This window comes from Myotis lucifugus, unplaced genomic scaffold (genome assembly GCF_000147115.1).
Source record: "Myotis lucifugus unplaced genomic scaffold, Myoluc2.0 scaffold_3704, whole genome shotgun sequence".
NCBI classification, from domain to species: domain Eukaryota; kingdom Metazoa; phylum Chordata; class Mammalia; order Chiroptera; family Vespertilionidae; genus Myotis; species Myotis lucifugus.
The window spans coordinates 1-14,359 of record NW_005874752.1 but is presented as its reverse complement, the minus strand read 5'-3'; the positions used below and the strand labels follow the sequence as shown (position 1 = coordinate 14,359).

Sequence of the window (14,359 nt, the reverse complement as noted above, 5' to 3'; positions counted from 1 at the left end):
AGAAGTCCAGACCCCAGCCCTCCTCCTCAGATCCAGGAGTCCAGACCCCCAGCCCTCCTCCCTCAGACCAGGGGTCCAGCCCCCCAGCCCCTCCTCCCTCAGACCCAGGGGTCCAGGCCCCCGGCCCCTCCTCCCTCAGACCCAGGGGTCCAGGCCCCCAGCCCCTCCTCCCTCAGACCCAGGAGAGCGGGCCCGCGCCTCAGTCCTCCGCATGCCGACACTCACCACGGTTGCCATGATGCTCCCCAACCGCTAAGACCCTAACGGAAACGGAAACGTGCTAAGAACGAGGCGATCGGGCCCCTCTAGGCTGTCAGGTCCTCCACAGATCTCGGTGGTTCCTCCTAAACATGCAAACTCTCCTTGTAGGGCGAGCCGCCACTTTTTTAGGCCGAAACTCCTGGGCCAGTTCCCAGCTCCTCCTGGCCCCTCCTCCTTTTACCCAAGCCTCCTTGCCGAGGCCGATTGCAAAATTCTTGCCACTTCTGTGAGCAACCACACGTCCCCCACGCTCCCTTTCCTCCTGATTCCACCCACTTTCCTCCCCCCGGCAATCTAGGCCTCAAGCCCCGGATTGACAGCGCTCACGACCAATCATCTCGCGCAGCCACAGCCAAGGGGCGGAGCGAGCCCCGTGCTGTCCGCCAATGAGAGACGTGGGAACCCCGCCCCCGGGCGCTGACCAATGGCGCTGGCCGGGGGGGCGGGCGCCGCCTCCTGGCGGCCGCAAGGTCTCACTGCAGGGGGCCCCGCGGGGCTCAGTGCTGCTGCGGCCGCCTCCTGCTCAGGTCCGGGGGTGCGGTCGTGCAATAGGAAGCCGAGGGCGTTGCAAGCTTCCCTTCGGGCACCAGCTACCTGGCTCCACGTCCTGTCGGGTGCATTCCACAGACACCCCCGGATCCTCCACCTGTGGCCCCTAGAACTCCCTGCCCGCGTCCGCCATGCCTCTCAGCCGCACTTTGTCCGTGTCCTCGCTGCCGGGACTGGAAGATTGGGAGGATGAATTCGACCTGGAGAACACGGTGCTCTTCGAAGTGGCCTGGGAGGTGGCCAACAAAGGTGAGCGCGCCAGGCGGCGGGGCCCGGGCGAGAAGAGCAGTCGGGGATGGGGGGCCGGGGACTCTTGAGGGATAGGGGGCCGGGACTCCACACCATCCATGACTTTTGGGTTCTGGGCAAGGAGCCTGTGACTCATGTGTCCTTGGGGAGGGTCTGGGATCTGTCTCCGGAGCCCTGGAGGGATGGAGATGGGTCTCCTGACTGCGAAGATAAAAGGAGGCTGGGAGTCCGGTCCTGGGTCCGAGGGGAGAGGGGTTAACCTGAGAGATTCCTAGGCCCCAGAGGGAGGTTTCTGAGAGACCCGGGGTCCTGAACAGGGAAGGCGATGGGGGATTGGAAATTCTTAGAAATGGCTGAGTTTCAGACCTGGATTTGGGAGAGAGCTGGCTGGGAAATAGAATGCATAAGTCGTGCTGGGAGAATGGGTGGACTGGTCACTCGGGAGTAAGACTGGGAAAGGACCGGAGGCCCTAATTCTTAATCCTAGGGTGGGAGGGGGTTGGGCACCTTAATGCCTAGGCTCTGAATGAGCCGAAGGCCTGAACTATGGGTTCCTGGAAGTAGAGGAGCCAGTGGCCACAGAGAGTTGGAGACTGGAATGAGGGAAGGCTGGGAAGTCCTAAGTTGGTCAGGGGCTGGGCCCTGGGATGGGAGTGGCTGGGGCCCTAGATTTCTGTGTCCGGGGCTTCAAAGGGCCTGAGATTCCGGCTGTGGAGAGCCAGGTGGGGCAGGAAGCCCAAGAGCTGGGCAGTCTTGCTCCTCCGAAGAGAGGGCGGTGGGGTTTTTTTTTGCTTAGCTGAATCTTGGGAGGGAAAGGGACTGGGTCTTCCCCCATGGGAGGGGCCTGTGAACACAGAGCCATGTGTCAGGAGGTGAGGAGGCTGGGGGCCCAGGCTCCCGGGTCTGGAGTGGAGTCCCGGGAGGGGCAGGGTCCCATCTGCCCGTTGGCGAGAGGAGACTGGGGGATAGGTCAGCAGGGCCCCTGGGGGCAAGGAATGACAATTCCAACTTTCCTTAGGCAATTATGGGAAGCTGAGTAGGGCCCTGCCGTGCCTAGAGCCTGGGGGAGAATTTACACCCAGCTCCTGTGAGCTGAGACCTGGGGAACTGGGTCCTGCTAATCCTCTCAGCTTCTGTCATCCTTGGGGCCACAGCCCCTAATTCCTTCAGACCCAGGAGCTCAGGCCCCCAGCCCCTCCGCTCAGACTCAGAAGCCTAGCCCGAGCCCCCTCCTCCCTCAGAGCTCCAACCCCAGCCGCCTTCTCCCTTCGGCCCTGGAGGACTTGTCCTCCAGCTCCCACATCCTCCTCCCTCTGGCTCTGATGGATGGGTTCCCGGTCCCCTGATCCCTCTAAGCCAGAAGTCGGGGGCCCCAGCGCCTCCCGTGACCCCCCTCCCACCCACCCTGGCCCAGGGCTCAGGCCTGTGGACCTCAGCTGGGCCTGTCCTCCTGGGTTTGGGCCCACAGTGGGCGGCATCTACACGGTGCTGCAGACGAAGGCGAAGGTGACAGGAGATGAGTGGGGCGACAACTACTACCTGGTGGGACCGTACACGGAGCAGGGCGTGAGGACCCAGGTGGAGCTGCTGGAGCCGCCGACCCCGGCTCTGAAGAGGACGCTGGACTCCATGAACAGCAAGGGCTGCAAGGTGGGCAAGGGCTCCGCCCAGGGCAGGTAGGTGGGTGCCCGCAGTCAGGGTGGGAGCAGGTGGAGAAAGGGGGTGGGGGGGGAGTATACAGCCCCAGGCAGAGAGGGAGGCATGGACAGAACACGGATGACCTGGTACTCCCGCAGGCATACACAGAGGTGGTATGATTGACACTCAGACAGATGCAGGACCCCATGAAGTGGGTGGATGCACCCCAAGCTCTGAGACGTTGGTAAAGAGGCAGACAGACGGTAGGTACAAGACAGACTGAAGGACGGTTCCAAGAGGCCACGATCCTCAGACCCAGAGAGAGGAAAAGAGCTGGACGCAGGGAAGGACAGGCGGCCAGAACCCGGGGGAGGCGGGCTTGGAGGAGGGAGGTGGCCGGAGGAGGTGTTCCACAGCCTGGCGTTCACCTTTGGCTTCTCCACTTCCTGTCCATGTGACCTTGGCCAACAGCATCTACCCGATGGGGCTGTGGGCGGATGAAATAGTGGATACATTCTTCTGCTCTGTTCTTGGCATGAACTTAGCGCTGTGGGTGAGCTATTATAGTTGTGGTTATTATTATCACCATCATCATTATTTCTATAAACAGCCGGGCTTGCAGACAAGGGAGAGAGATGGATGGAGAGACAGTGAGTGACCCAAAAGGTGATGGTGCCTCCCCCCCCCCCCCCCCTCCCCCCGGGATTAAAGCAATTAAAGAAAGAGACAGAATCTAAATACAGAAAAAAGGCAACCCAATGTTTCAAAAAAAAAGGCCCCAAAAGAAAAAGGAAAATGGAATACTGATGAAAGGTGGAAAGGCTGGGAGGGAGACCCAGGGGATGGAATTTTGGTGACAGAACCCGGGATTAAAGAAAAAAAGGGAGCCCGGGTGGGGTGGCTGCTCACTGGTTGAGCGTCGACCTATGAACCAGGAGGTCACAGTTCAGTTCCCGGTCAGGGCACATAAAGGGTTGCGGGCTTGATTCCCAGTGTGGGGCGTGCAGGAGGCAATCAATCATTGGTTCTCTCTCATCATTGATGTTTCTATCTCTCTCTCCCTTCTCCATTCCTCTCTGAAATCAATAAAAATATTAATATATATATATACTTTTTATTGATTTCAGAGAGGGAGAGAGAGATTGAAACATCAATGATGATAGAGAATCATGGATCGGCTGCCACCTGCACGCCTCCTACTGGGGATCGAGCCCGAAACCCAGGCATGTGCCCTTGACTGGAATCGAACCTAGGACTCTTCAGTCCACAGGCCGACGCTTTATCCACTGAGCCAAACCAGCTAGGGCAGTGGTTGGCAAACCACGGCTCTCGAGCCACATGCGGCTCTTTGGCCCGTGGCATGGGCCACGAAATTTCAATCGCACTGCACGTGCACGCCCGCACGTGGTATTTTGTGGAAGAGCCACACTCAAGGGGCCAGTTTGCCGACAGCTGAGCTAGGGCAGTAAAAAAAATATTATTTTTAAAAAAAGAGAGAGGAGGGGAGAGTCCCAGGGCTCCAGGTGAGGGCTGGAGGGTGAGCATAGAGAGGTGGCCGCCGCCCCAGGAGAGGGCTGGGAGGCAGAGGGCTGAAGGACGGACAGATCGGGAGGGAGAGGTACAGTGGTTTCTTCATTCATTCACAGCTTCTGCTTTGGGGTGGGGTCTGGAGCCCATTCAGCCCAGAGGTGTCCCGAAGGAACCCTAGAGCAACCCAGCCCTCCCCCTATGGCAGCTGCTCCCCACGTGCTGGGGGCCTAAGAATAGGCCCCCCGGCAAAAGGGCAGACAACAGCTGGGAGGGGGAGGGGCGTGGGGTCAGGCTCCCGGGGCTGGGAAGAACCAGGCTGGGGAGGCGGGTGGCCGCCCGTCAGCTGGATGGCGCTGCGGCAGCAGGCCCAGGACCCAGGCCATGGTCTCGGGAGGAAAAGAACCAGACCAGGAGAATGTGGCGGGGGCAGAAATGAGGCAGCGAGGCTTAGAAACGTGGCAGTGGGTAGAAAAACGCAGCTCTGCGACGGGGAAAGAGCTGACGGTGGCAGAAATGTGGCTGCAAAGTACAGCAGGAGCCTAAGGGCAGAGGAAAGAGGCGACAGGTGACACATGTGGTGGAAGAGTCAGAAACAAGGCAGCAGGTGGAAGAAATGTGGCAGCGAGAACAGCAAAAGCAGCATCCTGGGGGAGGAGTAAGCAGCAGGAAGGAAAGATCCTGGCAGAAAGCATCTTGGTGGTCAAGGAGAGAGATGTGGCAGCAGACAAGCAAGGCTGAAGGTCCGAGTAATGGTTAGCAGGGGGGGCACAGGGACAGGACTGCGAAAGTGTGGTTAGAAGGAGAGGAGAGGCAGCAGGTGGGCGAGAGCAGCAGTTACAGAATCGAAGCAAGGGACTGGAAAAGCGTGGCAACAGACATGGACAAGATTGTGGTGGCACCCGGCCGGCGTGGCTCAGTGTTTGAGTGTCAACCTATGAACCCAGAGGTCACGGTTCGATTCCTGGTTGGGGAACATGCCCGGGTTGCCGGCTCGATTCCCAGTGTGGGGCATGCAGGAGGAGGGTGATCAATGATTCTCTCATCATTGATGTTTCTCTCTCCCTCTCCCTCTCCCTTCCTCTCTGAAATCAATAAAAATATTTTTAAAAAGAAAAGACTGTGGTGGGCCCTGGCTGGTTTGGCTCAGTTGGTTGGAGCATCGTCCCCGTACTGAAAGTTTGATTCCAGGTCAGGGCACGTGGCTAGGTTGTGGGTTCAACCCGCTCAGTACACGTAGGGGAGGCAACCTATCAATGTAACTCTCTCACCTCGATGTTTTGCGCTCTCTCTCGCCCCTCCTCCCTCTCTAAAATCAGATTGCCCGGCTGGCGTGGCTCAGTGGTTGAGCATCGCCTGTGAACCACGGTTTGATTCCTGGTTGGGGCTTGATCCCCAGTGTGGGGCGTGAGGGGGCAGCCTATCAATGATTCCCTCTCATCATTGATGTTTCTGTCTCTCTTCCCCTCTCCCTTCCTCTCTGAAATCAATTTAAAACATTTTTTTTTAAAAAAAGATTGTGGTGGGAATAACAAAGCAAATAGAGAAATAAGGCAGCGGATGAGAAGTTAGCAGCAGATGCAGAAACCGGGTGGGGGAACCGAGGCAGGAAGCCCAGACATCTCTGCTAGTGGAAGAAGCAGGGATGCTGTGCCCGGAGACTGTGGTCACAGCCCTAAGCCTCCCTGTGGGTCTCCCCAGGTGTATTTTGGGCGCTGGCTGATCGAAGGGGGCCCCCTGGTGGTGCTCTTGGATGTGGGAGCGTCAGCCTGGGCCCTGGAGCGCTGGAAGGGGGAGCTCTGGGACACCTGCAACATCGGGGTGCCCTGGTACGACCGCGAGGCCAACGACGCCGTCCTTTTTGGCTTCCTCACCACCTGGTTCCTGGGTGAGGTAGGTCCCATCGCTGGTCCCCATGTCACTCCTTTTGGCCCCAGGTCTCCAACTACAGTGACCATCAGCCCCTGGACAGAAGGGTCTGGGTGGGGACAGAGGGGAACTGGGCATTCTAGGAGTTGTGGGTCCTCTAACCAAAGGATTAGCTCTTATCTTTGGAAACATGGATGCCCAAGGACTCAGACTCTTTTCCCTCAGAGACCCAAACGCCCAACCTCAGCCTTATTCACTCTAACCTCCCCCGTTAGGGAATTCTGAGCCATTAGTTCTTGGAGAGGTCGGCCTGGCTGGAGAGCTCGCCCGGGGAATTCTGGGAGTTGTAGTTCTCCAGTCTGACAGTGGTTGGACTTTCAGGTGGAGCCCTGGATGTTTGGGACACGCCAGCCTATGTCTGAACCAGGAAACTTGGTTCTGATCCCCTTTTAGGTCTTAAAAGGCTCAAGAAACTTCATTTCCCATGCCCTGGGGGAAAACAATTTATGAACTGGCTGCTTCTCGGGCATTCTGGGAGTTGTAGTCCTTTCGCCGCTATTGAAGGCAGGTCTATTCGTGATTGAGAACGAGGGTCTCTAGGAATTGTGTCCAGAAACTTGGGGACACGAAAACTTCAGTCTTTCCGATTCAGCCTTGCTGAGACTTAGAAGGTTGGCCAAAATAACCCCAGCTCCCATCAGCCTCAGCTGGCCCGGCTGCCTCAAAAATGTATGGTTTCTCGTCTTCTGGGGGTTGCAGTGGGCCGCCATTCGCTCGGTGCAGAGGTTGCGATAGATTTACTTTCCCGCTGCTGCCTCCTCCACCTTGGGGATTGCTGATGGATTGTCTTCACAACCCGTGGAGACACAGCGGCCCTGTTCCTGTTGCCCCACAGTTCCTGGCCCAGAGCGAGGAGAAGCCACACGTGGTGGCACACTTCCACGAATGGCTGGCGGGGGTCGGGCTCTGCCTGTGCCGGGCCCGGCGGCTGCCTGTGGCCACCATCTTCACCACCCACGCCACGCTGCTGGGGCGATACCTGTGTGCCGGTGCCGTGGACTTCTACAACAACCTAGAGAACGTGAGCTGGGGGTGTGGCCATGGGGGGGCAGCCAGTACTTCAGGACAGCCCAGAGCTGTCTGCAGAGCCCTAGGGCAGCGGTTCTCAACCTGTGGGTCGCGACCCCTTTGGGGGTCAAACGACCCTTTCACAGGGGTCGCCTAAGACCATCGGAAAACACATATATAATGACATATTGTTTTTGTGATTAATCACTATGCTTTTTAAAAAAATATATTTTATTGATTTTTTACAGAGAGGAAAGGAGAGAGATAGAGAGAGTTAGAAACATCGATGAGAGAGAAACATCCGATCCGCCGCCTCCTGCACATCTCCTACTGGGGATGTGCCCGCAGCCCAGGTACATGCCCTTGACCGGAATCGAACCTGGGACCTTTCAGTCCGCAGGCTGACGCTCTATCCACTGAGCCAAACCTGTTTCCGGCAATCACTATGCTTTAATATGTTCAATTTGTAACAATGAAAATGCATCTGCCTATCAGATATTTACATGACGATTCATAACAGTAGCAACATTACAGTTATGAAGTAGCAATGAAAATAATTTTATGGCCGAAAACGATTTGGCTCAGTGGATAGAGCGTTGGCCTGCAGACTGAAAGGTCCCAGGTTTGATTTCGGTCAAGGGCATGTACCTGGGTTGCGGGCACATCCCCAGTAGATGTGCAGGAGGCGGCTGATCGATGTTTCTCTCTCATCGATGTTTCTAACTCTCTATCCCTCTCTCTTCCTCTCTGTAAAAAAATCAATAAAATATATTTAAAAAAAAAAAAAAAGAAAGAAAATAATTTTATGGTTGGGGGTCACCACAACATGAGGAACTGTATTAAAGGGTCGCGGCATTAGGAAGGTTGAGAACCACTGCCCTAAGGGATTGGGCTTCAGGACCCAGGAGTCCCACATCCCCAGAGCCCTCCTCCCTAAGACCCAGGCGTCCAGCCTCCAGTCTCCCCCAGGTCAACAGAGTCTGAACGTCCAGGCTTCCACCCAATTCTCCGAACCTGAGCGCCCTTTCTTCCCGCCCAGTTCAATGTGGACAAGGAAGCAGGCGAGAGGCAAATCTATCACCGCTACTGCATGGAGCGGGCAGCAGCCCACTGCGCTCATGTCTTCGCTACCGTGTCCCAGATCACCGCCATCGAGGCTCAGCACCTTCTCAAGAGGAAACCAGGTAGGTAATAGGCTGGGATCCCTAGACATGAATGAGGTAGTTGGTTCCCTATGCCAAGGCCCGCACCAAATTTTTTTTTTTTTTTTTACTGTAAAGAGCAGAGAACTACAACTCCCAGAAGGCCCTAGGTTGGTGATCTGGATATGAGGTGACCTGTACACCCTAGAGCAGCGATTCTCAACCTGTGGGTCCCGACCCTTTCACAGGGGTCGCCTAAGACCATCGGAAAACACATATATAATTACATATTGTTTTTGTGACGAATCACTATGCTTTCATGATGTTCAATTTGTAACAATGAAATTGGGGGTCACCACAACATGAGGAACTGTATTAAAGGGTCGCGGCATTAGGAAGGTTGAGAACTGCTGCTCTAGAGGCTAATGGAAGGTGTCGTTTCTTTGACGTTAATTTCAGAAATTGTAAAATTCTTCTATTGGCTATCGTAGGTGTTGTTCTTCTGAAAGGGGACGGGAAGTTCTTTGGATTTTGTTTTCGAGAAAAGCAGTATTTGAACCATTTATTGCCCTAGCCAGTTTGGATAGAGCATCGGCGGGTGAACTGAAAGGTCCCAGGTTCGATTCTGGTCAAGGGCACATGCCTGGGTCGTGGGCTCGATCCCCAGTGGGGGACTTGTAGGAGGCAGCCGATCCATGATTCTCTCTCATCATGGATGTTTTTATCTCTCTCTCTTTCTCTTCCTTCCTCTCTGAAATCAATTATATATATATATATATATATATATATATATATATATATATATATGATAAAGAACCACTTATTTTTCCCAGACTATATCATCAATTTTCAATGGATGTAAGTTGAGAACTACAGCTTCTAGAAGGTCTTTGGCTGGTCAGCTCCTTATGTTCCTAGAATTTCTTCCCAGGAGCTGATGGGGGTTGTAGTTTTTCAACGATGTGCTTTCATTTTTGTGAGGATAGAAAGTGGTTGGGACCCTCAAAGAGGCTTGAAGGTAGGAGGGTGTATTCTGGGAGCAGAAGCAGGATGGAGATGTCTAATCATTTCCAGCCCAGGGAAGTATAGGGCCAACGAAACAACCGCAACTCCCAGAAACCCCAATGTAGATGATTAGTTCCCTGCCTGGTTCGCCACTTGCAGAGGCTGATGGGAGTTGTAGTTATTGGGCAAGAAGGCGGCTGAGTGGCAGGGCAGCTGGGTCACCAAGGGAACACACAGGGGAACGGCTGAAACAAAGACGTTACAAAAGGAAAGGGGTCTTTCCTTCGATGATTCATTCGGCCACATCGATCTGAATGAAGACATGAAACCTGGGCCCTTCTCCCCCATTCCCAGATATTGTGACCCCCAACGGACTGAACGTGAAGAAGTTCTCTGCCATGCACGAGTTCCAGAACCTCCACGCTCAGAGCAAGGCCCGGATCCAGGAGTTTGTGCGGGGCCATTTTTATGGGTATGTGGGCCAGATACCTCGGTCTCTAGAGAGGAGGGGTCGGGAGCTCAGCCTCTCCAGTTCCTGAGCGCCAAGAGCAATGGCTGGGTGTCGAAGGATCTTAGATCCCCATCCAAGGAGAAAAGAACCCCAAATCTCAGGAGTCTCCACGATGCCTCCACACTGACTATGATGACCTTTGCCCCTGCAGCTTCTGGGGTTGGCAGCCTCGAGGCCAGGACTAGGGGGGAGGGGGGGTCTCGGCTTCACCCTGCCTCATGGCTTCTTTAGGCACCTGGACTTCAACTTGGACAAGACCTTGTACTTCTTCATCGCCGGCCGCTACGAGTTCTCCAACAAGGGGGCCGACATCTTCCTGGAGGCCTTGGCCCGGCTCAACTATCTGCTCAGAGTAAGTCCTGGGCTGCGAGGGGGCAGAGGGAGGACCAGCAAATCCGTACATACGGGCAAGAACAGAGACCCAGGCCGGTGGGGGTGGGGAATCCGCTGTGGGAAGTAGAGAAACCCAGAAAGAAGATGGAGTCGCAGGGGGCATGATAACTCATCCTATACTTCTTTTCTTATTTTTTAAAAATATATATATTTTTCACCCTAACTGGTTTGGCTCAGTGGATGGAGCATCAGCCTGGGGACTGAAGGGTCCCAGGTTTGGTCCAGTCGAGGGCATGTACCTTGGTTGTGGGCACATCCCCAGTGGGGGGGTGTGCAGGAGGCAGCTGATCAATGTTTCTCTCTCATTGATGTTTCTAACTCTCTATCCCTCTCTTTTCCTCTCTGTAAAAAATCAATAAAAATATATTTTAAAACTATATATATATATATTTTAAATTTATTTCAGAGAGGAAAGGAGAGGGAGAGAGAGAAGCATCAATGATGAGAGAGAATCATTGATCGGCTGCCTCCTACTGGGGAATCGAGCCCGCAACCTGGGCATGTGCCCTGCCTGGGAATCGAACCGTGACCTCCTGGTTCAGAGGTCAGTGCTCAACCACTGAGCCACGCTGGCCGGGCTGTCCTATACTTCTCCTTGACAGGAAGGGGCGTGGCAGGGTCCCAGCCGTCTCAGTGGGTGGAAGAAGGTGAGTGGCCTCAGCCTCCTCCCCCCTTTCCTGTCCTGCAGGTCAACAACAGTGAGCAGACCGTGGTCGCCTTCTTCATCATGCCCGCGCGGACCAACAACTTCAACGTGGAAACCCTCAAGGGCCAGGCGGTGCGCAAGCAGCTTTGGTCAGCAGCCCCGGCCGGGACCCCAGTTGTGTGCTTCAGGCCCAGTGTTCCTCCCGGAGTCTCGCTTTTGTCCTGTGTCACATGGTCGAACCTGCCCCACCGACTTTCCTAGTGAAGTCGCTTGCTTAAGATGCCTCCTCCGGGGAGCAGTAAGAAGTCTCGGGCGGTCCAAGTGTGGCAACACGGCCAGGGCTCTGATATCAAACCACTGAGGTCTAACTCATGCCACTTGCTGGCTTTCTGGCTTTAGGCAAACCACCACCCCTCTCTGAGCCTCCGTTTCCCCATTTGTGAAGCCCATTCGTTAGCAATCCCATGTGCAGTGAGCACCTGTTGTGTGCCAAGCACTGTTCCAGGCCCTGGGAACACAGCTGGGAGCAAAAGAGATAAAAATCCCTGCCCTCATTGAGCTCTCTTTCTAGAAAATTCTATAGAAAGCGCTCTTGGGAGAGGGGGTGAGAAGCAGCACAGGAATAATGAGACAGGGTTGTCAGGACAGGCCACGCTGCGAAAGTGCCATTGGGTAGAGACCAGTAGAGGAAATGAGGGAGGAAGCCCTGTGCGTATCTGGGGAACAGCACGTGCAAAGGCCCTGGGGTCTGTATGAGACGCAGTGAGGAGACCCGTGGGGCTGGCGCCGAGTGCCCTAGGCCAAGAGCCTAGAAAATGAGGCCAGGGCGAGGGGAAGATTATGAACAGAGGGATGCCCATGGGGCTGTAGGGCGGCACTATTTGCTAGCCTTATTTGTGTACGTAAATTTTATCCTCTCAACATAATCTTCCTTTTTTATAAAACGGGGCTCAGCATGGCTACCACCAGGACCAGGACAGGCTCTAAGAATAGCTGACATTTCTGGAAGGCGCGCTGTGTGCTGGGCACTGTGTACTTTTAGTCATGACCTCATCAAGTTCTCCCCGCACACCTCTAAGGTTCGTTCTATTTTTACCTCCCTCTTCCTGACGAGTCCCTGAAGTCAGAGAGGGAAGGCCACCTGTCCCCGGACACACAGCTGATGCGAGGCCCAAGGCATCCGAGCCTTCCGGGACCCGTTCCCTGGGTCCCCATCCTCCAGCCCGGAGTCCCCGGGGGCTTCTCTGCTCAGACCTCCGTTTCGTGGCTGCCCCCCAGAAACCTCACAGCAAATGGCTGGTGTACACGTGATCTTGTTCTGCTCTTTCCAGGGATACGGCCAACACGGTGAAGGAGAAATTCGGAAGGAAGCTTTATGAATCCTTGCTGGTGTGAGTGCCCCTCCCTCAGCCCTGGGTGGCCCTGGGTCCTAACCCCTCTCTTCACCCCTCCTCAGATGCATTCCCCTGTCCACCCTGCAGGGGGAGCCTCCCAGACATGAACAAGATGCTGGACAAGGAGGACTTCACGATGATGAAGAGAGCCATCTTTGCCACGCAGGTACTCGGACCCCTGAGCAGAGGAATGGCAGTCCCTTGCAGCCCCAGAGGCAGCTGACCAAGTTAGTTCTGACCCCAGAGATTGCTGGCAGTTCTGAGGTTCAGAAAAGGGTGTGAGCTGACTGGTGGGACTTCAATTCCCAGAAGCCCTTCAGGCAGCCCGCTTTCCCATGACGTCTTCTGCCTCATGGGGCTGTTGGGAGTTGTAGTTTCTTTGCATCCCCACGGTCAGTGGACATTAGGTGAAGGGGAACATAAGTCAAGAGAGCTACAGCCCTGACCGGTTTGGCTCAGTGGATAGAGCGTCGGCCTGCGGACTGAAGGGTCCCAGGTTCGATTCCGGTCAAGGGCATGTACCTTGGTTGTGGGTGCATCCCCAGTGGGGGGTGTGCAGGAGGCAGCTGATCAATGTTTCTAACGCTCTATCCTTCTCCCTTCCTCTCTATAAAAAATCAATATAATATATATAAAAAAGAGAGCTACCAGCCCTAGCCTGTTTGGCTCAGTGGATAGAGTGTCAGCCTGTGGACTCAAGGGTCCCAGGTTCGATTCTGGTCAAGGGCATGTACCTTGGTTGCGGGCACATCCCCAGGAGGGAGTGTGCGGGAGGCAGCTGATCGATGTTTCTCTCTCGTCGATGTTTCTCTCTCGTCGATGTTTCTAACTCTCTATCCCTCTCCCTTCCTCTCTGTAAAAAATCAATAAAATATATTTTTTAAAAAAGAGAGAGAGCTACAAAAGGAGAACCGCAACTCCACCTCCGTCCCCAGAGGCTGCTAGGATCGGTAGTTTTGTTGGGCCTCTCTAGGGATAGTCAGGAGGTCAGCTAAAACACCTATAATTCTCTGAATATTGAAAATGCAGCAGTTGCCGTTTCAGAAAACTGTCAGACACCAAATGGAAACTACCATTCCCAGCAGCCCGTGGGTCTTTCTGCTTCCCTTGCCCCAGAGGCTTCTGGGAGTGAGAGTTCTTTCACTCTCTGGAGTCAAGGGTCTCTGGTACTTGTGGTCAGGGTTGGTGGATCATTTCCTGGGGAAGGGAAACCTCAACAGTCAAGCAGCACAAACAAGGGAAGAATTGTTTTTGGTCAAACTAATTCCCAACAGTCCCTAAGGCAGTGAGCATGTTTCTTCCTCGGGGCTGCTGGGAGTTGTAGTTTCTTGGTTTGCTGGTGTCAGTAGACTGAAGGCGTGTAGAACACTTAATGAGAGAAATGATGGAATATTAGCAAAAAAAACCTGAATATCCCAGCAGCACCCCCACCCCCCACCCCCCACCCCCGGGACTTCTGTCGCCCTGGCTCTATCTATCCTCCATTGGGGAACTGAAGAAAGAAATCAGGGGGGTACCCCTCTTGGGAATTGTGGTTTCTTTGGACCTCTGTGGGGGTGGAAGTGGAGGGAATTACAGGATAGAGAGTAAAGGGACTTGGAGAGAAAGAAATCTAGGATTTTCATAAGAAAATTGCAACTTCCAGCAGCCCCTGGAGCTTGACACAGCCTCTGTCCCCCTCCCAAAGTCCACTGGGGGACATTCGTTTCTTTGAATTTTTTTGATGATAAAGCCAAGACTACAGAACAAGATAGCTACAACTCCCTGTCGTCCCTGGGGCTGGTTAACGCTGGCTCTGCCTCAAAGACAGCTGGGAATTGTAGTTTATTTTTAGCTTATGATGGCTAAAAGGAAAAAAGAACCTTGACCGATAGAGCCAAGTAGGAAGTCTCTAACTCCTGGTCATCTCTTGGGCTGGTGGCCCCACAGCCTGGTGGGAGTTGTAGTCTCTTTGGATTCCCAAGTTCAGCATGTCCCTTCCCTGACCCCCACCCCACTTGTGGCCCCTGCAGCGGCAGTCTTTCCCCCCTGTGTGCACCCACAATATGCTGGACGACTCCTCAGACCCTATCCTGACCACCATTCGCCGAATTGGCCTCTTCAATAG

At 54.6% G+C, this 14,359-nt stretch overlaps 1 protein-coding gene across 1 annotated transcript; it reads left to right on the top strand.

Moving 5' to 3' along the window:
• Positions 1-731: 731 nt before the first annotated feature.
• Positions 732-14,354, top strand: GYS1 (glycogen synthase 1; the record flags this gene model as incomplete). The annotated part of the gene is made up of 11 exons (XM_006108820.3): positions 732-1,059; positions 2,528-2,709; positions 5,926-6,117; positions 6,989-7,174; positions 8,201-8,345; positions 9,663-9,780; positions 10,051-10,171; positions 10,901-11,007; positions 12,190-12,249; positions 12,340-12,418; positions 14,265-14,354. Coding segments are annotated over exons 1-11 (1,398 nt in total), but the record flags the coding sequence as incomplete, so codon positions are not given.
• Positions 14,355-14,359: the final 5 nt, after the last annotated feature.